Source organism: Onthophagus taurus, chromosome 6 (genome assembly GCF_036711975.1).
Source record: "Onthophagus taurus isolate NC chromosome 6, IU_Otau_3.0, whole genome shotgun sequence".
Taxonomy (NCBI): domain Eukaryota; kingdom Metazoa; phylum Arthropoda; class Insecta; order Coleoptera; family Scarabaeidae; genus Onthophagus; species Onthophagus taurus.
The window spans coordinates 31,399,375-31,427,341 of record NC_091971.1 but is presented as its reverse complement, the minus strand read 5'-3'; the positions used below and the strand labels follow the sequence as shown (position 1 = coordinate 31,427,341).

The following is a 27,967-nucleotide window of genomic DNA, read 5'->3' as shown; positions in this document are numbered from 1 at the left end:
CTGAAATACCATCAGAACCCACCGCTGCAGTTTTAATGTTATTAATTATTATAGATACTTCATGTTCATCAACGGGCATAAAAGCTCGTTATCTGCACTCTAAGGTTTACATTATTTTGATCAAATATGGGTAAGTCGGGATCAGTCTGAATATAAAGTGAAGAATCACCGTGAACAAAATAATTATTTAAATCAGTGGTGCCCAACTTTTTTTTGTACGCGGGCCACATTGGTTCCAGGTATATTGCGCGGGCCAAAATCTATATTCTACTAGTACATGAGCTACAGGCCCCGCGGGCCGTAGGTTAGGCAACTCTGATGATTTAAATCGTTTGGAAGAAAAATGTTAGGTACTTTGTTATCGATTTTTTTATTTATATTTAAAAGTTTAATTTTTCTCCAAAGAGCTTTTGGATCTTTACTACGTAAGGCGTAATCATAGTATGCCTTCTTTTCAGCCCGCACCGTTGATGTTACCAGATTGCGATGCAACTTGTATGAAACCCAGTCTTGAGTTAGCTTAGACTTTTAGAATTTTTTAAGCGCCTCATCTCGAATAGACATTAGTAGTTTAGTATTATCTGTTAGCCAGGGACTGGGAGGCTATGTAAACCGCCTAGTTTTTAAAGATTTTTTGAAAGCTCACACTTTACTAGTTCATGGTCAGATATATTGGGTACATTTACAACATCGATACTAGTACGTTACTAATAACAATGATAATTTATAGTTTGTTAACTTGCCGACGAGTTCTTCTCTCGTAACGATTTTGTTCCATCTCAGCTGATTCCACAGAGTTCTTAAGTCGATCATTGAATTCGTTAATTCTCTTAATCTCATTATTTGGAGATCTCACAAATATACGCCCATCAGCAGTCCAGACATTCCTTGCGACCCAACAGTAGCGAGGAGTGCTGTGGGTTGGGCAACCCAACCCAACCCACAGTACTCCTCGCGGCAGCATACAATTTCATTCTTCTCTTGGTCAGTGACTCAGTTATTAAAAACTTCGTACCTTTCAACAGTTTCTTGTTAGCCCATATGATTTTGCGATCCATATAAGAAATCAGCTTGATTATGATGGGTCTAGGTGTTGCAGAGGATCCAATCTTTTTCTTCTTTGGACCAATTCTATGTGATCTGTCAAGAAGATTTAAATAGAAAGTGAAACCGGGTACCTTAAGATATTGCTCAAAGAAATTCGCCACTACAGCATCAGTATCCTCGTTTTCCTTCTCACCTATGCCATGTATAAGTAAGCAGTTTTGGCGAGAATACGTTTCCAACTCGTCCACGCGTACTTCCAATCCATCAATTAGAGATGGTATTCCATCAGTCTTAATCAAGGAATGTTCACACTCTCTATCCCTTCCTTAAACTATTTTATTTAATACTTCATTAATCCTCCCATTTTTAAATCTGGGGACTGTGGTGTTATATTTGATAACTAATCTATTTTGCCAGCATTTGGGAAAATGTTTGAGTACACTTCCGAAATTCAGTAAATTTTTAATAAATTCAGTACACATTTGATCGTTGTGGCAACACTGCTGGGGTTGGGTTGAAAATAATCTTGAAAATATCTTACAATTAGATCGAAAAATCGGGATAAACATCATGCTGGCTTTTTGGCGGACACTGTATTATTTATCAAAATATTAAAATAATAAAAATTTCGATTCTTCATGTTTTTTATATTATTTTTTTCCTACTTTAACTACTAGAAAAAATTACTACGTTTTAAACGCTTCAACGATGCTAATGCGATACATTACAGTATTTATGCAACACAACTTTCAAAAAATAGATCCATCTGGGTTTCCCCGGATTTGTTTGAAGTTTTAAGCTTCGAATGAGCGTAGGGAACGTTCGAATCGATTTTTCATTATCCGGTTTTGTAGCGATATTATTTTTCAGAAAAAAATTAACCGTTGCGAAGTACAGCAAAGATTCTATTAAGTAATTCTTATTAAAATTGCACTTTATTGTATACATTTGTTTATTTTCACATGTTATTTACAGGCATAAACAAATGAAGCAGAAAAATCTTTTACCACATGCTACTTTTATGCCTGTAACAAGAAAAATGTTTAATGATTTTAATTTTTATTGTACATTTCTTTCTTGTTTTAATGTAAAGGAATCATGTAGTCTTATGAACTTTAATAAAATAAAACAAAACCAATTCTATTATCATAATTTTATTTAAATTAAAAGATATTATCTGTAATATACAGACAACCTACTTTCTTTATATCGCATCAAATCACTATTAATTAAACGATAACGAACACTCATCATGATCGAAATTATAAAGTAAAATAATACAAAGTTTTCTTCTCTTTTCATTCATTTAGCTAAACTCCTAAAGACACACATTTTATTCCTGCATAAAACCATTTACGCCACAATTTTAGAGAAAGAAAAAAAAAGTAAACATAATTTTAACACATTAATATTCAAAAACATACTCATATCAAACTAATCATGATACAGCAACAATAAAAATCATTAACTACAATCTATTTTCTTATGTTTTTTTTTTAATTTTTTGTGACTAATTCTATACATAAAGAGACGATATTTTTTTTAATAGTAATGAAAATTTTATCTTGCACTTGTGTTCCACTTTTAAATTAATAAATTATTACGTTTTCTTCTCATCGAAAAGGAAACAATTCTTTAAAATTAAAAAAATTATCTATTTTATTATTATTTTTAAAGATTAAAGTCAAATAGTCTCTAAAAAAAAATCATGTCGCTTAAAATTAAACTTTTTTTTTCAGGACCAAACCAATTACTCCTATTTTTTTAAATAATTCATTAATATTTTTACCTTTCTTTTTAAAAGATATAATCCGGTCCAGCCATATCAATAGCCCAACGAAACTTATCTCTTTGAGTTTTGTTATAAATCTTATCAATTGGGACATCATATTTTTTACACCAAGCAACGGAAATTCTCGGATCTAAATAATTCAATTTAGACGTTCCCAAAGCGATTGTTTTATTCTCATCACGATCAGTTTCTTGAACCTCCAACTTTAATAATTGTTCTTTTAAACGTTGCAAAGCTTTCTTTTTCTTATCCAAAACAACTTTTTCTTTAACACTCCCTCGTTTCGCTTCTCTTTGTGCATCCTTAACCTGTCGTTCTGCATCGGAAATTGCATCTTTTTTCGCGGTGATTTTCTCTTTTAATTTTTCCATTGATTTTTGATGACTTTTCGGCACCGAACGTTGATGGTTACATAAAATAGCAACCGCTCTATTCGCGCGGTTGTAAGCTAAAATTTTTTCTGTAACCGAATCGTCAGGATTAGTTAATTTGTCTAATTGTTGTTGTAATGTTATGGAAGCGTTATAAGTACGAAAAACTTTCGCTGTTAAACCTTCCATTAATTCGTTAAGATGTTTGTTCATAACGGTGGTGTTTAAACGATCGAAAAGGTCATCGCCTGTTGATTTATTTTCCATAAACAGTTGTAAATTTTTAAAAACTCTTTTTTCAACTGGAACTTCGTTGTAATAACGAATTGAATCTTTACCGAGAAAATCAAAAACGACAACATAATCTTTATCATCTTTATGTTCTAATAATTGAATATGTTCAACGCGGAGTGAACAACAACCGACGGTATCCGCTTGATCTTCATCTTTTTCATTTCCAGCTCTTAATGCTAATTTATCAATGAAGTAAAGTGCCACAGCTCTTTGTCGGATGCGCATCTCTTTTGATTTCCAGTCTAATTGATATTCCTTTCGAATTTTATCGATACATTTATGCAAACGACGCGCCGTTTCATATTTTTGCCAATCTTTTTCGCCTTTTAATTTCGAACTGGGATTTAACATAACATATTTAACTTGATTTTGTACGTTTTCGGTCCAGGAAGCTAACCAAGTAACGCCAGAATCATGGCGAACCTCCTTCCATTTATGACCTTCTGGCGCAACAGGAATTTTCGAATCTTTACTACAATTAATTAAGACATCTTCCGGCTGAACTCTCCTTTTTAACATTCCCATTTTTGGATGTTCCCCACGACCACGAAACAATCCGGGGGGTTCAATTTTAAAATTCCCGATTTTCTCGCGATGACCATCAATGGTACAAAAACCGTATTCTTTTAAAATCGCTTCATTTTTTTCTTTGAGTGCTTGTTTCTCTTCTTTCGTTCGATTTCGATTCTTTTCAGCGATATCCATGAAATAAGCATGCATCTGTTTAAAATTGCATTTACTAAGATTTGTTATTTTCGAGCGTTCTTTATCAGTCATAACTTTGCGCCAGTCTTTAAAGAAATTGTTGTTGAAGATGTCTTTTGTCGTGTAATCGTGGTCAAGCATTTTTGCATAGAAACCAGCAACTTCTTCCGTTTCTTCGGAAAGTTTCATTTCGTCGCCGTCGTAAAAGAATTTTACATCTTTTGGTAGCCTTTCGTATGGTGGTGCAAACACGGGACCTTTGTGTTCAAGAAATGACCATTTTACACCGTCTTGTCGTTTATCTTCTTCCCACCTATAAGCAAAATTAAATATAAAAATATATTCTTGAGTTCAAATTATAGTGAAATAAACTAGATTTTGTACAGACTAGGTAGATAGTTCAACTTGACGATGAGTTACAGATACCTGCACTTATTCTACTGCTGTTTGTAATATTAATCGCCATAAAAATTTTAAATCAGCCATTTTGATAGAATTATGCAAATAAGTTGTATGTATTGACCCTGATGTGACCTTGAGATGTCTTTGATGATGGACCTAGTCAAAAACAGCAGCTTTATTGACCTTCACCCCTCCTCTAATAATGAATACATTTCAGTTTATCAATGTAAGTTTTCAAAGTAATTTCTTAGTTAATACTAATTTGTGTCAGAATTAATTTATGTTCAAATTATAGAAAGAGGAAAAAGGGTTAAACTGGAGGCCAAGTACCTACTTACATCCGAAAAACAAAACACCAATTACGAAATTAACAGATATGCCTTGAACAGGACTTATTTCTCGGAAATGACCAAGGCAACCGGACTAGGATAAGAATATTTACCTGGAATGGGTATTTGGAACGTCAAAACCCTGACAAAGCCGGTTACAAACAGCGCTAACACACTTCATGAAAATGATTAGTACAGATTAGATGTCAAATAAGATGATCAAAAGCAAGATCCTTTATAGGATAATACTGCCAAGAAGCTAAATGGCGCAATTTACTGTGTACAGGGAATGAGAGCGATCAGTACCATAGAAGCGGCTAAACTCACATATTATGCCAGTACCCGCAATGTATGGCATTCTGTTCTGGGGCATATCTTCAGCAGAAGAGCAAATTTTTCTATTACAAAAGAGGGCAATTCGTGCACTTCTCAATTTAAAGAGTAGAGATAGTTGTAAAGAACATTTTGCAACACAAAATTCTCACCATACCGTCTGTGTACATATTCATTAAAGCAGCTAAAAAGAAATGAATCAACCTCACGAAGAATTCAGATATGCACAACTATCCGACAAGACGGGGGGACGAATTGCGAGTTCCACGCCACCGTCTAGTAAAGACTCAAAATAATTCTGAATATTAGGGCACAAAATTCTACAATCACTTACCACAGCCAGTTAGACAATTGCATTCTAGAAGAATGAACTCGTTCGTTAAGAATTACCTAGCGCAAAACCCAATATACAGGATAAATGAATTTCTCGAAAGATGTACAGAATGAATTATTCTGTTTTCTTTTCTTTTTTCTTGCTTTTGTAATCATATCTGACGGTGTAGAGAAGATAGATTCCACCTTTGGACATAAAAATATATACTGATAATAGAAAACTAACTTGATATTCCGGGATGTTTTGAGGTCATTGATAGCTGGTACAGGATGCCTCCCAGCGTACATAAAATCCCTTTACATGGGTCTTTAGCCATCAAACATGCCCTTGTTCAAATAGGGCAGCAGCTTTCGGAGGAGGCACAGGAGGCAAGGAATAAGGACATGAGGCAGTAGGTGTCTTTGCAAAGAAAACTCTGTTCTACCCTTGCCGGAAGAGATCTACTCAGTTCCTGGGAAAATCAAAAAATGACTTGAGATTCATCACCCACTTCCTCACCGGACACTGCAGGTTACGTAAGCACATATTCTACATGAACCTGGCGAATACATTCCTCTGTAGAGAGTGTGAAATGGAAGACGAGATGATAAGTCATATTGTTTATAACTGTCCCAACCTCGCGTACTTAAGGAAATCCACTTTTGGCGTACCATGGCCCCAAATTTCGGATATACAGAACATACCCTTCTGTTTTATTATTAACGATCATTAAATCCTTGGGCTGGTTTTCTGACCCCTGAATGAAATGTAAATTGTGGGGACATACAAAGGGCCCGCTGGGGCCTAAGTGCTGTACATACAAGGATATAAGGCGTTAATTTATAAAAGGAATTAATTTATACCACAATTTGCTTACATACATTAACCTATTATTTCGCACAGCATTTAATTTTAACATTATTATTTTAATTTTAAATTGTGTACTATTTAATTCCAATTTTGATTAGTTTGATCAATCGGGTGATTATTTTTAAATAAGTCGAATCTGGTATTGAAAATATTTAAATAAACAAAAAAAGCAAGAAAGGAATTTATACAAAGATTGTTTTTGTTTTAATTCTATCTTAATATTAAATAACCTTGCAACGTGGATATTTTCATCATTCACTCATTTTGAAGAATATGGTGTGACACGAGTAAAAATTGGCTAAAAGCAAACATACAGTCGCAATGAGATCCGCATTAAGGAAGGGATTGTCGTCTAGTCTAGAATTCCAATTTTGTAGGTACTTCCATTAACTTTTTATGGAAAACTGTTTAAGATGTTCATACCAGGCGTCTGTGAAGTTAGCACCTCATTTTTTTAAAACTTCAAATTTCTCTTGAGTTCCCATTGCACCCCATTGAGTTCTATAGTTCTCTACCACTTTTATTAAAAGTTCCGCAAAAATAGGCAAAAACATCGATATCGACTTTTTGGGGTGCTAAGTTCACAAAACGAGATCACAAAATTTGCAATAACTATTAAACGAATGCACGTATCTAAAAACTTTATTAAAATATCTTTTAGAACTCGTGAGGTGTTATTCAGAACTCCTGCCAGAACTCCCGGAACTTTTCAAAATTTTCACCCGTCCGGGACATTTACGAAATCTCAATGTAAACACTTCAAATCGCGCACTTTTCTTAAATATTAGTTTTACGACTTCGGGCCTTAATCATTTCCGTTAGAACTCGTGAGGTGCTACCAAGAACTCCTATCAGAACTCCCGGAACTTTTCAAAATTTTCACCCCTCCGGGACATACACGAAATCTCAATGTGAACACTTGAAATCGCGCACAGTTTCTTAAATATTAGTTTTACGGCTTCGAGCCTTAATCATTTTCGTTAGAACTCGTGAGGTGCTGCCTAGAACTCCTATCAGAACTCCCGGAACTTTTCAAAATTTTCACCCCTCCGGGACATTTACGAAATCTCAATGTGAACACTTGAAATCGCGCACAGTTTCTTAAATATTAGTTTTACGGCTTTGGGCCTTAATCATTTTCGTTAGATCTCGTGAGGTGCTACCTAGAACATTCACATCGAGATTTCGTAAATGTTCCGGAGGGGTGAAAATTTTGAAAAGTTCCGGGAGTTCTGAATAGCACCTCACGAGTTCTAAAAGATATTTTAATAAAGTTTTTAGATACGTGCATTCGTTTAATAGTTATTGCAAATTTTGTGATCTCGTTTTGTGAACTTAGCACCCCAAAAAATCGATATCGATGTTTTTGCCTATTTTTGCGGAACTTTTAATAAAAATGGTAGAGAACTATAGAACTCAATGAGGTGCAATGGGAACTCAAGAGAAATTTGAAGTTTTAAAAAAATGAGGTGCTAACTTCACAGACGTTCATACCAGTGTATTAATATACTATACATATTGAGCACTTATAAGAAATGTTTACGTCTTTTACAACAATACTAAAATACGTAATTTTTCATGGTTACCATGATTGCCGCCATTGTTCTGTTTATCTAAAACTAACAATCTATTATTTATGTTCTTTTTTGCATAATTTGATTTACTTAATTTTAGTTCAGACAAAAACTATGTATGCGATTAAGATGTGCACAATGTTTGAGCACAATAATTAAACCGGTAAATTTTGAGGAAAGGAGGTTACCAATTACCAAAACGTTGTTTCGAGATAAACTTTGAAATACGCTATTTAGAGTTAGTATACTATTCCGGGACCATAAACGGGGGTTTTTCCAGGACGAACATATTCTGCAAGTTCATCTCATTGTTGCGTTGTGTGTTTCTTGCAAAATCGGGCGAGCGCTTTCTGCTCGTTGTGACTGTGCGTTTGTAACATTGCTTGTTGGCCAACTTTTACTACCATCACATCCATAATCTTCAAAATTAGTGTAAATCCGTCATTAAAAATTATAACAGGCAAAAAAGGTGCTGCTTCAATTGATATCGTTTTTCAATGTAAGTAGTTTGGAGTAAAATTCCAAATCAGCGATAGTTCAAGTAATTTTTTTCGAAAATTTTCTTATGCAGCCAATTACAAAAAAACCTCTATCGTATTCCTTAATAAAAATGGGGGATTGTTATTTGAAAAAAATATCGATGATGTCATAACTCGATCAAAAATGGTGGAAAATATTTTAAATCTATACACCTGTTTCAAGGATTTCTCCATAAACTGTTTATAACAATTTTATCGCCTATATTCCCTACTTTACACTAGTAACTTTGATTACTTAAAACCAAATTAAAACTCGTCAACGTACAAATATCTTTTCTAAACTCAAAAACTCTACAATTGCATCGACTTTTATCGTATCTGTAAAACCTTTGTGATGTATCATGCGAATTTCGTCGTATCACTTAATATATTCTACAGTACCTTCTTAGTTTTATTTTGTACCTAAGTTTCTATAAGTGATATATGGCATACTATCTCATATAATGAATTGAATATAGAATAGTATCAGATTTTATTTATACAAATATAAATTTTTTCTTAGCATCTAAATTGTAGGCAGCTCAAATCACAGTCTAAATCCATTTAAGATATTTTGTTCCAACAACGTCTTTACCACTGTACTTTCAATAAATAAATGAAAATTAATGATGGAACAGATATCCAGCTTTGCTCGTATATTAAAAACCTATTACTTAGTACTCCACCATTCACAGCAATTAGTATCTCTTTTAGGTGTTGGACACTGCAGATAAGAATCAAGTTCAACCCCAATAGGACTCTTTTCATTGAATACAACTTTATTTATCATTAGCAACCTCATTGTAACAATGCCAATACGATATATAAAATCTCTTGTTGCAGTTTCGTTTAGTTTTCTTCTCTTCGCTTATAATTCATCATCACATTCATCCTCTTTTTAATGCAAAAAACCGTTTTGAAAAATCACTTTCGCCGGTTAAGTTTTAAAAATTCGTATAAAATTCAGTTCTTGGAATATGAGTATGAAAACTTCCCAAAGTATTAATAAAAGTGTCTTCTTTCCAATGAACCAACCCGTTTTGAAAAATAGCTTTTAGTTTTTGAGAAAACAATATTTGAAATTTGGATAAAATTTGCAATGTTGCAATTTTCATCGATAATCTCAAAATTCGCCATAAAATTTATTTTTTTAAGGATCCTTGAGGAAATATCACCAATTATTAATAAAATATCCTATTTTTAATGTAACTAACCGTTTTGAAAAATCGCTTGTAGTTTTTGAGAAATAATTTTTTTGCCGATTAAGTTTTAAAAATTCGTATAAAATCCATTTCTTGGAATATGAGTATAAAAATTTTCCAAAGTGTTAATAAGAGTGGCCTCTTTCCAATGAACCAACCCGATTTGAAAAATAACTTTTAGTTTTTGAGAAAACAATATTTGAAGTTTGATAAAATTTTTGATGTTGCAATTTTCATTGATAATTTTCAAAATTCGCTGTAAAATTAATTTCTTGAAGAATCCTTGTGGAAATATCACCAAAGACATATTCAGCTTTCTTATTAATTTCATTTTTATTTAAATATCATGATTTACTTCATAGGTAGTGTTATGAATGTTTCTGAATTGATGTATTTTCAACTACAATGTGAAATCAAATCACTAAATATGGTATCTCTGCTATAAAAGCATAAATTTTAAATATTGAGAGCTATATTCATCAAGATTAAATAAGCTCAAATCAGCCTTCTCCATATTTGGAGAATGAACATAAAAACAACAATAGATTGTGTCAAAACTGGCAAGGGATGTCAGGTTATTAGACTGATTTTTCCTTAAAACTTTTTATGATAAAGATAGTCATATTATTAGAATAATATTTAGATAACAAAATATTTTAGGATAAACTAACAGTTAGGCCAACAATTTATCCAAACTTATAATTATATTGAAACCAAAATTTTCCAACTTACAAAGATTGCATAAATTGCATTCTAGCAGTGCCTAAAAACTGAGTTAATCAAAACATTCAAAGACAAACAAAAACCGCATTTATTACCTTAATTTCGTTAACTGCTTCGATTTTATTTGTTTTTCTTTAATTTTCACTTTATTTTTCGGCTTTGATTGCTTTCTATCCAAACCAACATGCAAAATTGTCGGGACATAACGAAACTTTGTTACTGTATTATAACGTTGAGAAAGAACTTGATTCCCCAAACACAATCGCAGATGATTCGTTACCCGATGATTTTTCAATATTTCATGCAAATTTCGAGAACAAACTAATAATAATTTATCTACACGCATTTCTATTTACCGTGAACATAACCTTAAAAACGGTTATGTCAGAAGTCATGTGTAATAAGAAGTGTACACTAGCGCCATCTCTTATTTAATAGCAAAAGTTTTATGAAATCATAAATTCGAATTCGCATATTAAAAGAAAATTTCAAAAAAATAATTTTTGCCTAATTTATATTGACATTTGGTTTTAAATTATATTATCTAATTAATAAATTAGACATTTTTACTTACCATTTCCAAACTTCCTGTTCTTCTTCCTCCTTCTTCTTCCGTTTTTTAGGTGCAGCACCATCTTCGATTTTTATCTCCTTCACTTTAGTTTTCGTCTTACTACTCTTCTTCTCCCTTTTGACTGGTTTTTCATCCTCCTCCTCATCTTCGTCCTCCTCGTCTTCATCATAATCGTTTTGACGATGTCTTCTCTTTTTGCTACTACTTTTCTTTTCTTTTTTCGCTTTTTTTCGTTTCCCTAGCGGAATATCATCTTCTTCGTCCTCACTATCTTCCATCTTTCTCTTCGACGGTATCCGTTTTGCAATGGGAATGTCATCTTCTTCACTTTCTTCTTCTGGTGCTGCTTCTTCATTTTCATTTTCTTCGCCGTCGTCGGCCTCATCTTCATCTTTAAACGTCGTTTTTAGTTGCGAATTATCTTTGTAATCGTCATCGTCATCATCGTAACCGTCAAATTTCGATTCCTCTTTAAATTGAGATAAGTTATAATCGCAACTGCTTGCTTGCGAAATGTTTTGATCGTCACTATTTTCTTCTTTGATCACCAATTTATGATCGTCGCTATTCTGCGAATCAACTTCCTCTTTGATCACTAACTTTTGATCGTCTTCGTCTACGGAATCTTCTTTCGACGAATCCGATAAAGTTTTAACTCGTTTTGATTCGTATTTTTGATCCGATGTTTTTCTATCTCTATTTTCTTTTTCTTTTCTATCCTTGTCTTTATCTCTCGATCTAGAAGAGGAATGGTGTCTATCTTTCCCATCTTTGTCTCTGTGTTTATCTTTGTCTCTATGTTTCTCTTTATCTTTCGATGAAGATGAACTACTTTTATGTCTATCTTTTTCTTTATCTCTCCTATCTTTATCCTTTTCGCGATCTTTATCTTTCGATTTATGTTCTTTTTCTTTATGCTCCCTATCTTTATCTTTCGATTTGTCCTTATGTCTGTCTTTATCCCGATGTTTTTCTTTATCTTTGCTCGATGACGATTTATGCGATGACGAGCTATGTTTATCTTTGTCTTTTGAACTACTATGTCGATCTTTGTCGCGACTCGAACTTTTATGATCTTTACTTTTGCTTTTATCCCGATGATGATCTTTGTCGCGTTCTCTGTCGCGGTGTTTATCTTTATGATCAGAGGAAGATTTGTGACTTTTGTGTTTGTTATTATCGGAGTATCCGTTGCTAATGCCGTTCACGCCGTGATGTTTATCTGAATTTTCTTTTGACTTGTAAACCTATCGAAAAAATGTTTTAATTACATTTTGATAACATTTTTTATACAACAGTGTAACAATACTCAATGCTTTTTATCGTGCCATTAAAAACATTTGGATTGTACATAAATATTTTAAAATTATTTCAAGAAAATTTAACTTATCAGAAATCTCGATTGGATTTAAAAACGTATATCTCAAACGTTAAAAGCGATTAATAGTAATTAAATGATTGAGATGAGTGTAAAGATCACGGTAAGGTTTTTTGCAGGTAAATATAATTGTGAATTACAAACACTTGATGTTTATGTCCGTTGCCAACAACCCCTGTAATTGATGCTCGATGTAGTAATTTATTTATTGTATATTACTTTTAATTTATTCAACTTTAACTTTTCTAAAGAGAGGAGTGTGGATTAACTCTGATTCCTCAATCAGCTGATCACACAACTTGCGCGAGTTACAAAATAATATTTCATTTGATGCAGTGTCGAGTATATAATTATTTTACGTATATGTTACGCCTAAATATAAGAGAGAATATCTTTTTCTATATATTTAGACACGACTTATTTCATTTATTACTATGTGGCTTAATAACGACAATTCATTTACAATACTTTTCTTTTATGTAGTTAGTAGCGTCATCTGTTAATTTCTATTATAGCTAAAGAACTCTATTTTACCATCTGGGCCAAATCTCTCAAAAATACTTAATAAAATACTTATAGTTTATTGAAAAATTATTTGTTTTTAACGCGTATTGGTGCTGTTAGTAGTAAATGTTTTAAGACCTGTATAAAAATCTTTACATTCCACCTTTTGCGAAATTTCAATGAGAAGCCATACCTGTTCGAGAGTTTTTGGAGAGAATGCATCAAGGCGCAGTGAGAGTGTCCTAAAATTATTTACACATACGAACCATCGAACGCCTTGATAACTTTACCGGAAAACATTCGTTTGCTTTTACTGGTCGAGCAACATCGAAGGATGTATAGCAGGCAATGGCATTCAGCACTTATTATGGCTAGAGGGTATGAAAAATTGTAAGATCAAATTTGAGCGAAGGAGAATTCTGCCAAACCAGTACAAATTCAATACGAAATATGTCTCGTAAACTCACTCTTACCGTCGCGGAATTATAACAAAACTCTAACAGACCTTAATTCTCAAGTCGAAATCTACATACCAGAACAGTTAATCCGTGACAGGCTATTACGAAGACGCTCTACTGAAGAAGACTGGGTGATTGTATAAAAGGAGTTTTATAATGTAGTTCTCCACGTATACCGTAACACCTCTACTGCGTGATATGAAGAGTAGCAGGTTGAGCATATGGTTAGGAGCTGAACAAGGCGTGCAGCATTACGAGTATACAATCAATACTGATAAAGTAAGGTTTCCAAAGAAATTAAGCAGCATGGTAATGATAACAAATGTACGAACCTAAAGCAAAAGAAATAGTACAAGGTAGAAAGTCGGAACCATTTACGATCAATAATGATTTTAGACATGATGTACTATCAACGTTTCTGCGTTCTAAAAAACAGAGGCAGCATATTCAATAAGGCATATCGAGTGATTGGATACGTAGATGATGATGATATAGTAATAATGGCCTATATCATGCTCTATACACACCACGGTAGAAGCATTTGCAAGGCTCGCACTCAAAATGAAAATAATTGGTCTAAAAATCAATGAGGAAAAAACCAAATGCACGAGAATGTCCAGAGATGGAAATAGAAGAACTTCGTAAAACTTAACTGTTGCTGAGTACAACTTTGAAGTTGTGAAAAGGATTAGATATCTGGGCATTTTATGCAGGAATGATAATAGCATACAAGACAGAATAAGAGCTGGAAATGCATGTTACTCCTTACTACTTAATCAAAACTACCGTTTAGAAAATTAAAACTATTACTATACAGGATCTCATGTAACTGGTTCGTTAAAACTTTTTTAGGTTCCACTACAGTATTGAAATTTTGATATCATGGGTTGTTCATACAGATCTTTCGATCTAAAATACTTTCAAGATGACCGCCTCTTTTGGTCTACCGGAAGTAGACCATAACATCGCTATTTTAAATGGAATGCTATAGTTTTTATTACACCTTACTTTTTAATTGTAAAAAAATATGATGGCTTTCATAAACGTTATTAGTACCTAGCGTTATTCGTTTTCCATATTCGAATTACTGTTTCTTTACCATATTTGAATTACCGTTTCTCCATATTCAATGGGGAGAAAGTCAAAAATTTTATTAGTCTATCCGAAAGGGCATTTAATTCTCGACAAATTATATCTAAAAACATTCCTATACCTATTTATTGTAGTTTCTCTCATATTGGGAAATTTGATAGGTTAAAAAAAAATTAGGCGTTCCATTTAAAATTTTCTACTCGCCATTGAATATGAAGAGACAGTAATTCAATTTTTGACCACCCGTATAAGACACTAATACAAAAAATGACAATCTATTTAACATTTTCTGAAGAGTAATCGTGCCAATTTAGACCTTGTTTGAATGAACGTTTGATTACTTAAGTCGTACTAAGGAAGAATTAAACAACCTTATTGAAGGAGAATACATTGTTAGGTTTTCCAGTGTTCAATTAATAAGATGGATGGGACACTCTTAAAAATGAGTGAAACCAGGAAAGGACAGAAAGCATTTGTGAGCAAACCAGATATACCAAGAAATAGGAGATGACAGAATGGGACGGATAGATAGTGTGACTAACAACATAAAGAAGCTGCGCGTTCAAAATTGGAGACTAACAGCACTTAATTGAGTAGGGTGGTAGCAGATTGTTCAGAAGGTCAAATTTTCCAAGAGATGTACCGCCAGAGGATGATAATGAAATAGTCCTGACACGAGGTATACAACTTGCAGAATATAAAAAATGGGGAGTGCAGGGTAGTTTGAAAATAACTACAAAAATACCTTGTAGTTAATGGTGACACCAAGTTCCAAATCTCAATCAACGACGGCACAATAATCAAATAAATTGGTATAGGAGGCAATGAAACAATTTCAGAAGATGATCCCAGCAACATCTCAATACTATAATACCATTTAGGGGGTAATAAAGAAGTTTAAATAACATTTAAACACACGGCCAAGGAGAGCAAAGTCAGTATCTACAAAACGGCAATGAGTCATCGAAATTAGGGCGGATCCGTCAAAAACTAAGAACATGCTAAGAGCCACCGCAATGACAATGTTAAGGAGTAACCCTGAGATATCGGTAAGAAGCCCAGCAATACGGAATGAACTGAGGGTGCTTAATATAGTGCGAGGCACAGTTGGTGGAGAGACCACGTGGACAGGATAAAGAGATCGAGTGCAGACCTGTCGGATGACCGTCGAAAAGGTGGTACGAATGGTGGAGTCTTCAGCATCACAAGAGACTTGATGAAGCAGAAAAAAAACAAGACATAGTCTTTAGAAGTTTAAAGGCAGACGTTATAAATAAAGAAACATGTGAATAACAAATTATTTCCAGTATTCTATACTCTATTTTTTAATTCAGATGAGTAAAATGAAAAGTCACGTTTACACAGCGTAATTTTTCAAAGCTATTTTTTGTCGGGAGTTTTAAAACCAAGGCGGATTTTAAGTAAACTGTAGTTACGAATTTAATAACTTATTTATTTAAACATAATACAAACCAGGGAGTTACTTTATCCCACATAAAATGCAACATAATATAATTTAACATTACACTAAAACCTCGATATAACGAATTAATACGGGGAAAGCAGTGTCCGTTATAGCTCAATAAAAATATACAATAAGCTAGCACTGAATTACAAATAAAATTAGATTAATACTAGCACTAGAACTAACACTAGACCTGGAACTAGAAACATTCCGTTTAGCTGAACCTCTCTTAAGACGGCTGGTACGTAGCGCTAGTTAGCATAAGATATTACTATGATGTATATTTTTATTGAACTAAAATTAGAACTAACACTAGACCTAGAACTAGAATGTTTTTAGTTCTCGGACTAGTGTTAGTTCTAATTTGATACTAGCAGTAGCAGTTCTAGTGGCAGTGCTACCTACCACTGCCACTAGAACTAACACTAGACCGAGAATTAGAAACATTCAGGTATAGCCGCACGTCTCCCAAGACGGCTAAACCCGAATGATTCTAGTTCTAGGTCTTGTGTTAGTTCTAGTGGCAGTGGTAGGTAGCACTAGTTAGCATAAGATATTGCTATGTTGTATACTTTTATTGAACTAAAACTAGAACCCACGCAAGACCTAGAACTAGGATCATTTGGGTTTAGCCGTCTTGAGAGACGTGTCGCTAAACCCGAATGTTTCTAGTTCTAGGTCTTGTGTTAGTTCTACTAATAATGCTAGTGTAAAACTAGAACTAACACTAGACCGAGAACTAGAAACATTTGGGTTTAGCCGCACGTCTCTTAAGACTGCTAAACCCGAATGATTCTAGTCTTGTGTTAGTTCTAGTGGCAGTGGTAGGTAGCGCTAGTTAGAATAAGATATTACTATGTTGTATATTTTTATTGACCTAAAACTAGAACTCACACAAGACCTAGAAGTAGAATTATTCGGGTTTAGCCGTCTTGAGAGACGTGCGGCCAAACCTAAATATTTCTAGTTATCGGTCTAGTGTTAGTTCTAGTTTTACACTAGCACTATTACTAGAACTAACACAAGACCTAGAACTAGAATTATTCGAGTTTAGCCGTCATGAGACACGTGCGACTAAACTCGAATATTTCTAGTTCCCGGTCTGGTGTTAGTTCTAGTTTTACACTAGCACTATCACTAGAATGCACGGCTAAACTCCATATTTTCTAGTTCTAGGGCTAGTGTTAGTTCTAGTTTTACACTATCACTAGAACTAACACAAGACCTAGAACTAGAATCATTCGAGTTTAGCCGTCTTGAGAGACGTGCGGCTAAACCCAAATGTTTCTAGTTCTCGGTCTAGTGTTAGTTCTAGTTATACATTAGCACTATTACTAGAACTAACACAAGACCTAGAACTAGAATTATTCGAGTTTAGCCGTCATGAGAGACGTGCGACTAAACTCGAATATTTCTAGTTCCCGGTCTGGTGTTAGTTCTAGTTTTACACTAGCACTATCACTAGAATGCACGGCTAAACTCCATATTTTCTAGTTCTAGGGCTAGTGTTAGTTCTAGTTTTACACTATCACTAGAACTAACACAAGACCTAGAACTAGAATCATTCGAGTTTAGCCGTCTTGAGAGACGTGCGGCTAAACCCAAATGTTTCTAGTTCTCGGTCTAGTGTTAGTTCTAGTTATACATTAGCACTATTACTAGAACTAACACAAGACCTAGAACTAGAATTATTCGAGTTTAGCCGTCATGAGAGACGTGCGACTAAACTCGAATATTTCTAGTTCCCGGTCTGGTGTTAGTTCTAGTTTTACACTAGCACTATCACTAGAACGCACGTCTATACTCCATACTTTCTAGTTCTATGGTTAGTGTTAGTTCTAGTTTTACATTAGCACTATTACTAGAACTAACACAAGACCTAGAACTAGAAACATTCGGGTTTAGCCGCACGTCTCTCAAGACGGGTAAACCCGAATGATTTTAGTACTAGGTCTTGTGTGTTAGTTCTAGTAGCATTGGTAGGTAGCGCTAGTTAGCATAAGATAGTACTATGTTGTATATATTGTTATTGAACTAAAACTAGAACTAACACTAGACCTAGAACTAGAATCATTCGAGTTTAGCCATACTGAGAGACGTGCGGCTAAACCCGAAGATGGTCGGCAACATCTCGAATTTTCCTAGTGTAATTTTTGCTTGAAACTAACTAATACCAACCCTTCTTTTTGGCGCTTCAATTTGAAAACACTCCGCGAATTAAAAAATAGAGTATAGTTAATTTATTATTACTTTTAAAATCCCTATAAATCGACGTTTTAAACAAATGTTTGCATTTAAAATATTTGTGCGCAGCTTACCAAATGCTTGTGCAATATTCATTACACAAGCAAGCAGTTTTAACAATTTAATAGCGTTATTTGCTAAAAGATATGAAATTCATTTTAGCATTAATAAGGTAATTGTTATCTGACTTTTGTTAAAAGAAACCTTTCTTTTTTTAATATTAAAGTTTTATACAAAAAGCTCAAACACCTGTACATGTTATACAATAATTTTTAAAACACTTTAGAATTGAAATATAACTTTTTATACCTATACAGACCAATTTCTAAAACTTAAATAAAATCTAACAAAAATTGTTCATGATTTAATTCCAAAGAAATTAATATTTCTTCAAAGAATGTACCATTGTTGATGGATTTTTCTTAAACAATAAGAATTTCAATGTGTAATTACAAAATATTGAAGTGAATCAAAAATATGATAAATACATTAATAAAAATTGTTAATAATTATTTATAAAAATGATAATAATGATAATATAGAGTGTGTGTAATAAGATATATGAGAAAAAAATTGGAGAAGTAATTAAAAAATTTATTTCGAAAAAATCACTAAAAATAACAAGAATTTAAAAATCGCTATAAAGAAATCATCAAAAATCGATTACATATATCATAAAAAGTATATCAATATATTAATAAAAGATTTTTTAAAAAAACGTGTAGTTGGCGTTGGGACTTAGTCTCTGACGCCATATTGGGACTTAGAAAATTTCGCAGACCACGCTACGAGAAAACACGTTCAAAACGAGACAATTACATAAAACTGACTACGTGAACGTTTAGTAATGGATATTGGAAGGAAATTTTTCGACTTACCGGGCTGGAATTCTCATCGCTGGCCGAGTTTTCGCCGTCCATAACGTGCGTTCTGTTGGGACTTTGACGATTTCTGGTCGAACGATGATAGAAGACCGAGAAGGAAGAGAGTGAACGGGCCTTGGTTGCCGTTCACAGTCAAAGTACTGAAACGAGAAGAGTACGCATGCGTTGAAAATTTAAATGGCATTAACCCTTCTGTTTCGAGACGGGATTAAAAGCGCGTAATTTAAAATTTTTAAACGTACCGATCAATAAATTGGTTGAAATTAATTTTCCGTTATTCTCGACTTTCTTTCTTCTTCAAAATTGGCTTTGTACAAAACAGAAACTTCTGTCAATCGATTGATTGTGAACTGTCAAAAATTTTTTGACATCCACTTCTGACGTTTATTGCTTCTATTCACTTTCACTTATTAAAAGAAGAGATATTTATTAAATTACGACGTTTACATATTTTTACAAAATCGATGTTACCATGTAAAATAAAACGATACTTTAAGAATTCGAGAAATTAAAACAAACTATTAAATAAAATCAAGATTCATAACAATTATGAAGTTAGTTATTGATCATCATTAGGTATTTTAATAATAGATGGCGCTCACTTTTCTTTAAATTAAAAACAATCCAATTATATTTTTGTTTATTAATACAAAAGAATTGTATTAAAAAATTGATTTAAAACGTTTCAAGTAATTTAATCGATTTGTTTTTATTATTTTAAAATTATATTTATCAACCACTTTCATAACAATTATGAAGTTAGCTACGTTATCCTTAACTTGTCAATAAATGACATTTTCTTTATTTTACTTGTTGAATTTAAAGAGAATTATAGAAAATATTGAAAATTATTAGCCAGAAATTACTAAACAACTTTGAATATTAAAGATTATAAAGGATTTTAAAGAACTAAAAGGTTGTATAACCAGTATAACAATTTCTAAAAGGGAATGTTGATAATGATTTGTGGATTAGCAATGTAATTGATAATTGAAGATTAGAAATATCATAAAATACCAATTAATTGGTCTTATTTTGCTGAGAAGTAGTAATGATTGGATATTGCCTTCAAAAATCAGTATCAATATTAGTGTAAAGGTTTACAATGTCGAAAGAGACCAAGATGTAGGTTTCTTGTAATTGAAGCGATTTGATATTGTTTATTAGTTCTATGGTGTTTTTGACGGTGTATGAAGTCTTGAAATTCATGTTTTTAAGTATATTGTTCATAAGGTTCAATTATTTGAACCATGGTTATAAACATATTTCTGCAATTTATTGATTTATGAAAAAATGGAATAATTTATAATTTAACATAGTATATAAAATAAGATGTAATTTTTCAGTAAAATCCAGTGATTAAAGCACTCACAGACGTTGTAGAAACTAAATTAGTGATTTAGATTGATCAAATAAAAATGCACAACAGATAAATAAATACAGTAAGAAGTAATACCATATAATTAAGAAAAAACTCTTTGCTTCTTGTAATATTTATTTAATTTAAATGACAAGACTAGTTTCGAACTATGTTCATCATCAGCTGTCTTCTATAAAAGCCATGAAAGTACAAAGATTAGAGTATAAAAACTTACATTGTAATAAACAGCACAAGTGTAGGACACGTTAAAATGCTCAGAGCAAAGTTGATATAATAAAATAAAATGGTATAAGAATGTAAAGAGACAAAACTGGTTTTAAAAATATAAGTTAATAATGCAAATGAATGAGCTATATATAGAAATATAATAATAAAGTTCAAAAAATTAAAAAATATATATATTTAGTCTAAGAGCTTAAAAATAGAGTGGGTTCTCAATATTATTGATTTGGTCGTTCATTAAATTGTGATTAGAGTCTTTAGAGTATTTAGAAATTTCAAGTTGCTCCAATAAGTCCATTCTATAGCTCTTATTACATTTATGTAAAAGTTTGTAATTCTTATAGTCAATGTTATGGCTGGTTTTAGTAGCATGTTTATAAACATTTGAATTATTTTTAGTTTTGTGTTCATTTATATGTTTATTCAGTTTTCTACCAGTTTGCCCTATGTACTTAAATGTTGTTGCAATTTTGGCATTGTATGTTGTATATCTCAGTAGAATTACCTTGTTCTTCTTTTATTTAGTAGTTGGCTAACTTCTTGAAAATGCTATTATTATTTTTATAACTGATGTTAATATTGTGTGTTTTTAAGAATTTACCAATTGTGCAATTCAAATTGTTGTATGGAAGGGATCTATATGTTTGTTTTTCATTACGGGTTTTATAGTATAGAGCAGGGATGGCGAACCTTTACATATCAACGTGCTATTTTTCTAAAGAAATGTTTAATATGGTCATAATACGTGCTATAAAAAATGTTTACTTTGTGATTATTGGCAATATAATAGTAATAAATACTATCAACTCAAAACTCTTTATTTACTACAAAAAAATAGGAACATTTTGCAATGTTTCAATTATACGTGTAATTTAAACTAAAGTAAAATTAGTATCACTTCTGTTGTTGCAGATTAGATAACAAATAACATATGTTAGGGTTGTAAGATGTTACTTTTAGCAGAATGCATGCTGAACTGGAGTCATCTGTCAAACGGTTTCTAACCAAGTCTTTAATGTTATTTATCTCTGAAAATAATGACTCGCAGGCATAGGTTGATGAAAATATTGTTAAAATAGCATGAGCCAGCTTCTTCAAACAATTAAATGTGTCGTAAGGCATTCCATGTTTCCAGAATTTTGTTATTAGCATTTTCACTTATATTACTTGTCAATCTTTTTGTTTCAATTAATTCTAACTCTTTCCTTTTTTCAATAAATTTTTGAATCCATATTGAACTAGACTGGCATTGAATAGATTTGAACAGATAGACTGAATCAATCAGCTGCATTTCAAATTCTTCAATTACCAACCAATCCAATTGGAACAAATTCAGTTTATCCAATGTCGTCACATCAGGGTACATAATAAGCTTGAGTATTTCAGATAATTCTTTGAACTGAGAAAATCTCGCTGAAAATTCCCTGATTGAAGAATCAATCACAGAAATAAATTCTTCAGTAACTTGGTCTTTGTCTGGTTTCTCATGTATTTCCAAATCGTTGATATATTTTTTCAAATTTGGAAAATACTTGTAGTTTCTCGCGATAATATCGTTCCTGAAAACTTGCAGTTTAGTCTCAAAAGCGCGAATGAGATCCACCATGACGATAGTTGTTTTATTTATGCCATGAAGCTTCATGTTTAACTTATTTAATCGTTGGCATATGTCTTTAAAAAATATCAACTTTGAAAGCCACATAACATCCAACAACTGTGGGTATTCTTCAACTTTTCCCTCATTTTGCAGAAACAGTCTGATTTCTTCGAAGCAATCAACAAATCTTTGAAGTACGTCCCCGCGACTCAATCAGCGAACATTATTGTACATCAGTAAGCCATTGTACACCGAGCTTAACTAGTAGCTTAACCCGTAGCTTATTATTTACATCTAATTTAATAACTCTTTTTTTTATCGAGGTCCAGATGGAAGGACTGGATTTTATTTTCCTGAATCTGCGCCTCGTGAATTGCTTGCCGCACTATGCTATAATAGCTTTCTTTTATTTAGATAGTTTTATTTTTGTAATTGCTGTGTGGTTTGGCAATAAACTCTATTATTATTATTCTTAAAAGCATTTATTATGTCCGAACTTTGTTTTGAATTGAAAGGTATAATTTCTAACCGCTTTGTTAGATAATCAACCAAAACTAAGTACGACTTATTACCATATTGCATTTATTGCATTTCACCATCATAAGTTTTATTCCACCCATGGTAATAATTTCTGATCACTTCCTTTAAAATATCATCCTTCATTGTTCCATGTCTAAATTTGATTTTTCTCGATTCGCTCATTCTTATACATTTTTCAACTGTACTGGATCTTTATCAACTTCACTAATCTCATTACCATAATTTCGTGACAGATATTCTGCAACGTGTAAGTATTTACCAGGCAAATAATCGATATTAATGTCATATTTTAACAACTTTTATCGGATTCGTTGTAAACGAGGCGAGTTTATGTTATAAATCTTATTCATCACAGTAACATTAGGTTTATGATCAGTGATTACTTTGAATGTCCTCTCGCCAATAACTTTTTTTCTATTACTGCATGTTTTTTTACAACATCATTAAGTCCTCTAGATGCATAAGCCACCGGCTTGCCATCCTGCATCAAGCAATAACCAATACCATTTTGAGATGCATCTGTTTGAATAGGTAACAATTTGTTTATTGTCATCAAAGTTCATTAAAGTAATGTTTTTATTAATCTCATCTTTAATTTTTTGCAATGCCTTTTTACACAATGAACTCTCTTAATCTGGGAATAAATTTTCTTACATAATTGATTAAGCCTAACAGCTTTTGCAACTCTTTTTTAGAATTAGGTGGTATTAAATCATTTATAGCTTTCACTTTTTCACTGTCTAATCTCATTCCCTCTTGTCGCTCATGTCGCATGTATTTTACACTACTTTTTCTAAATTGAACCTTTTCTTTATTGAATTTTACACCTCTTGTCTTGCCCTCTGAATCACTTTTCTTAAAGTTTCATCATGTTCTTGTAACGTATTTGTTGCAAGCAGCAAATCATCAAAAATGTTGGTGATATTGAGAATATAATCATTTAGATTTTAGATTATATTCTCAATATCACCAAAATTTTTGGTGTTAATTGTTTAGGTATAATATTTACCTCAGAACCTGTGTTTATCTTAAATTCAATAGGTTTTGACTCAATCAATAGTTTCCATCCATACTGACTTTCCATTTTTTATGAATTCACCAATTTTAGCTATACTGTTTACAAATAGTTCACAATCTGAACAGTCTTCATATTCATTTTTTTGTGCAACGTCTTTAACTTGCTTTACTTTCGGCTTGTATGCATAAGAAAAATGATTCTTTTTTCCGCATTTATAACAAAGTTTACCGTAAGCTGAACATTCACCATATGCATGCTCTTTTGTGCATTTTGAAAATTTTTTCTCCCTTGAGCACTTTTTCCATTTGTTCCATTCCATATTTCTATTTTTCTTATTTATGGCATTAACAGCAAATTCTTTTTTGTTTCTCACACATTCTAAATGTTTTTTGTTACTTCAGCATTACTTCCATTATCGCAATTTTAATTTTATCTGCTTTACCATTTCTCCGTTGCAATTAAATACATTTCGAAATTTTGGAGGAATCTCTTAAGGTTTTCATCCAATTTCATGGAATCCGGTAATCTTCCCGCGGGCTCCATTATTCTAAGTTTACTTTTTTTTTAATAAATCCACTATGAAGGAATTTAGAAGGATGAAATTTAGCAGATAACTGTTGCTAATAATATGACACTTTGACGATTTTTATAACCGGAAAATGTTATTACAAGAGGCTAAAAAAATCAACCTCTATAATACTTTGCATCAGAAATTTTTAATGCGTCTACATGTTGCTATTTAAAAATGATTTGCTTAATTTAAATAGATCAATTATTTGTCTCTTAACATTTTCTCCCAAAATTGTTAGTTTGATCACAAAAAAATAAAAGTGAATTAATTCAGAGATTGGTTATTATTAGTCAAAAAAAATGAAGTTATGTCAAATTGATCTCAGCATTATTTCATTTTTTGTGATCAAACTAACAATTTGTTAGTTGTAAAATGTCAAGAGATAAGAAAGTTGCAGCTTTTTTTCCTTAACTTTAGAGGAGTATAACTTGGAGGAGAAGGAGGTTTGAACAAAAAGTTATATGAAAGTTACTCCTTAATTTTTGCTAAAAAATCAGTCCTTCAAATCTATCATCAATTTAGAAACTCCTTGTGTATTTCTTATCTTCTAACTGGAAATTAGTTCTTCTTCGACTGCGCCATGTTATAATAGTGAGTCACACAATTATAAACATATTATATGTTTATTGACTCTTTACAGTTCTTTTACATGGAGTACACACACGACGATAAATGTTACTTTTATGCAATCTTTATGCAACTAATCGTACATCTTTATGACACTTAGTTTATTCCTTATTTATGTCAGTAAATATCTTCACAAGCCATCCATAACTTCTGGTCGTTATCAGTACATCATCTGCGTTTGCGCATATTTGAAATGATTTCGTTATTATAGTGCCTCTTGCATCGCTACCACAGCCCTGAAGCTCTCCATTGTCACCATTGCTAGCTTTGTTATGTTTTTGGTGATTTCCATTTCCCTTAGATTAAACTCAAGTTTAGTCCTTTGTATACTGTCTAAGGCACTCCTAAACTCTATAAATATACAGTGCAGGTCACTATTGTACTCATAATATTTTTTCATTGCTTGACTAAAAAGGAACATTTGGTCCAACAAAGTTTTAATCTACACTGGTATTCCAACCCAATTCCATTCCCAACCCAACCCAACCCAGTATGTCCTTGGCATACTGGGTTGGGGCATACCTCTTTATGTCTTTTAGGTCGGTCAAAATGGAACACTTTCCTGCTTAACAAAAATCTGGCGTTGAAATAGATTTAGTTAATAATAATAATAATAATAATAGTAATAATAATAATAGTAATAATAATAATAGTAATAAATGACTTTATTTTTTTTTTCACTAGTAATACAAAATAAAAACAATGCTTGTAAACTTAAAAAAGAAACAAAAATACAAAAGCGAGAAAAAAAATAGGCGAAGTTCGGTCTTAAACCGTTTTTCAACTTAACCATGAGAGAAAAAAAAATTTATTATGGAAAACAAAAGTAAATCAAAACAAAAGCAAATTAATAAACGACTATACAAACTAGAATTAACTGAAGCGTGCACATCAAAAATAGTAAATAAATAAGAATAATCCGTAAGAATGACCACAACGTATGTAGGTAACAACAAAGGCAAGAAGAAGCACAGAGAGCTCTCAACCGGTATCAAATAACAATGCAAAGTATTTCCGTTTAAATGAGTTCTGAGACAATGATTTTCTGATGTCCAATGGAATATTATTGAATATTTTAGTAATCTGGTAACTAAAGCATTTTTTAAAAAATTGAAGGTTGTGTACTGGAGGAGTCAGTGTACCTCTAAATCTTAGATTCAATGTATGGACATCGGCTCGAAATCGAATCCTGTTATAAAGGTAAGGGGGCTGTTGATAATTTATCACTTTATAATACAAACAGGCTGAATGCAAAATTCTTCGGTTCTGCATATTCAACCAGTTTACATCGACCAATCGATCACTAACATGCTGCCGACGTTTAATACCATAAATTAGTCGTAAACAGGAATTTTGTACCTTTTGTATCTTCCTCTTTGCGAGATATGAAATGAAAGTAGAATATATCACATCGCAATAATTAAAATGCGATAATACAAGTGATTCACAGAGCATAGTCTTAAGCTTTCTATTTAAAAAATTTCGACAGTTGTAAATGAGTTTTAAGTTACAGTACGCTAATTGGGTACATTTATTAACGTGATCATTGAATTTCAGTGCGTCATCAATTAATAGTCCCAGACTTTTTACAGTATTACTACATGTAACACTTGTGTTGTTTACAAAAATGTTAAGTTTGGATAAGAGAATCTGTCTCGATCTTTTAGGCGCAAAAAGGATTAATTCGGTCTTTGATGGGTTAATGTATAGATTGTGACGTTCAGAAATATCAGCTATACTCTGAAGATCAGAGTTAATACATTCACAAGCAGCTGTCACATCAGACGGCGGAAAGGAGCAGTACAGTTGAGTGTCATCAGCGTAAAAATGCGATCTACAATATTTTATGAAGGTTTTAAAATGACATGTATACACAGTATACAAAAGAGGTCCAAGAATGGATCCTTGTGGTACACCCGACGATAAACTCAACGCACCCGAGATACTGTCACCAACAATAACTGACTGTCGACGATTTTTCAAATAACTCCGCAGCAATTCAACGGCCCCGTCATCCAGTCCAACAAATTGCAAAATAGAACACAGTAGGTCATGGTTGTTTGTGTCAAATGCTTTGGAAAAATCTACAAGACACAAAGCTATGGCATTTCCCTTGTCTATTTCAGATACCACATCATCTATAATGGAAATCAATGCGGTGGTACAGCTGAAGCCAGGTCTAAATCCAGACTGCATTTCTGGCAAGATATTGTTTTTGTCTATAAAATCACGCAGTTGAAAAGCTAGAACCTTTTCAGTTACCTTCGATAGTACAGGAAGGATGCTTATGGGTCTTAAATGCATAAAATCAATAGGGTTTTTAATTTTTGGTAATGGTCTAACCAGAGCAATCTTCCACGAATCTGGAAAGACACTCTCACTTATACAGAAATTTACAATATGAGTCAAATATAAAAGAATATGAGGACATGATAACTTAATTAAACCAATATTTAATCCATCTATATCCGTAGAATTACTTTTTATTGAAGATATGCTTTTCATAATATCAATATCATTAATTGGAGTAAAAGAAAAAGTTGCATTAATCAACTTATTGCTAGTATAAAACTGAAAAAGCTCATTATCCACTGATGTATTTTGCGTTATGGAGTTTACAAAAAAATGGTTTATTTTGTGAGGATGACGGAGACATCCAGGTATTATGCTGCGCTTAACGTTATTCAACCCAAGTGATTTCAGACCATGCCATGCGTTATTGTTTGCACGGTGTATATATTGACCCATAAACGCTCTCTTTTCCCTATCTATAGCAGTATTTGTCATATTTCTTAAATCTTTATAGTAATTCCATGCTGCAAGTGACTTAGACATTTTATATTTTTTAAAAGCATCATCTCTATATTTTTGCATCAGCTTGATGGTATCCGTAAGCCAGGGTGCACGAGGTTTTGTGAACTTACAATATTTGATTGGTG

General features: G+C 32.5%; 1 protein-coding gene across 2 annotated transcripts; it reads right to left on the bottom strand.

Moving 5' to 3' along the window:
• Positions 1 to 2,751: 2,751 nt before the first annotated feature.
• Positions 2,752 to 19,479, bottom strand: LOC111413982 (topoisomerase 1). Of its 2 annotated transcripts, XM_023045129.2 has the most exons (4): positions 19,315 to 19,479; positions 19,067 to 19,212; positions 11,048 to 12,294; positions 2,752 to 4,522 (listed from the first exon to the last, which is right to left on the bottom strand). In XM_023045129.2, the coding sequence occupies exons 2-4, from the start codon at positions 19,106 to 19,108 to the stop codon at positions 2,845 to 2,847; spliced, it is 2,967 nt and encodes a 988-aa protein (XP_022900897.1). In that variant the 5' UTR covers positions 19,109 to 19,212; positions 19,315 to 19,479; the 3' UTR covers positions 2,752 to 2,844. The 2 variants fall into 2 exon arrangements, with proteins under 2 accessions (XP_022900897.1, XP_022900898.1); XM_023045130.2 differs by lacking the exons at positions 11,048 to 12,294; positions 19,067 to 19,212; positions 19,315 to 19,479 and adding an exon at positions 10,569 to 10,854.
• Positions 19,480 to 27,967: the final 8,488 nt, after the last annotated feature.

Coding starts and splice junctions, on each gene's coding strand:
- LOC111413982 (XM_023045129.2), bottom strand. CDS start 19,108: ATGGACGGCGAAAACTCGGCCAGCGATGAGAATTCCAGCCCG. Junction 12,295..19,066: donor GCGATGAGAATTCCAGCCCG/GTAAGTCGAAAA, acceptor TTTTTTCGATAG/GTTTACAAGTCAAAAGAAAA. Junction 4,523..11,047: donor GAACAGGAAGTTTGGAAATG/GTAAGTAAAAAT, acceptor TTTTGCTTATAG/GTGGGAAGAAGATAAACGAC.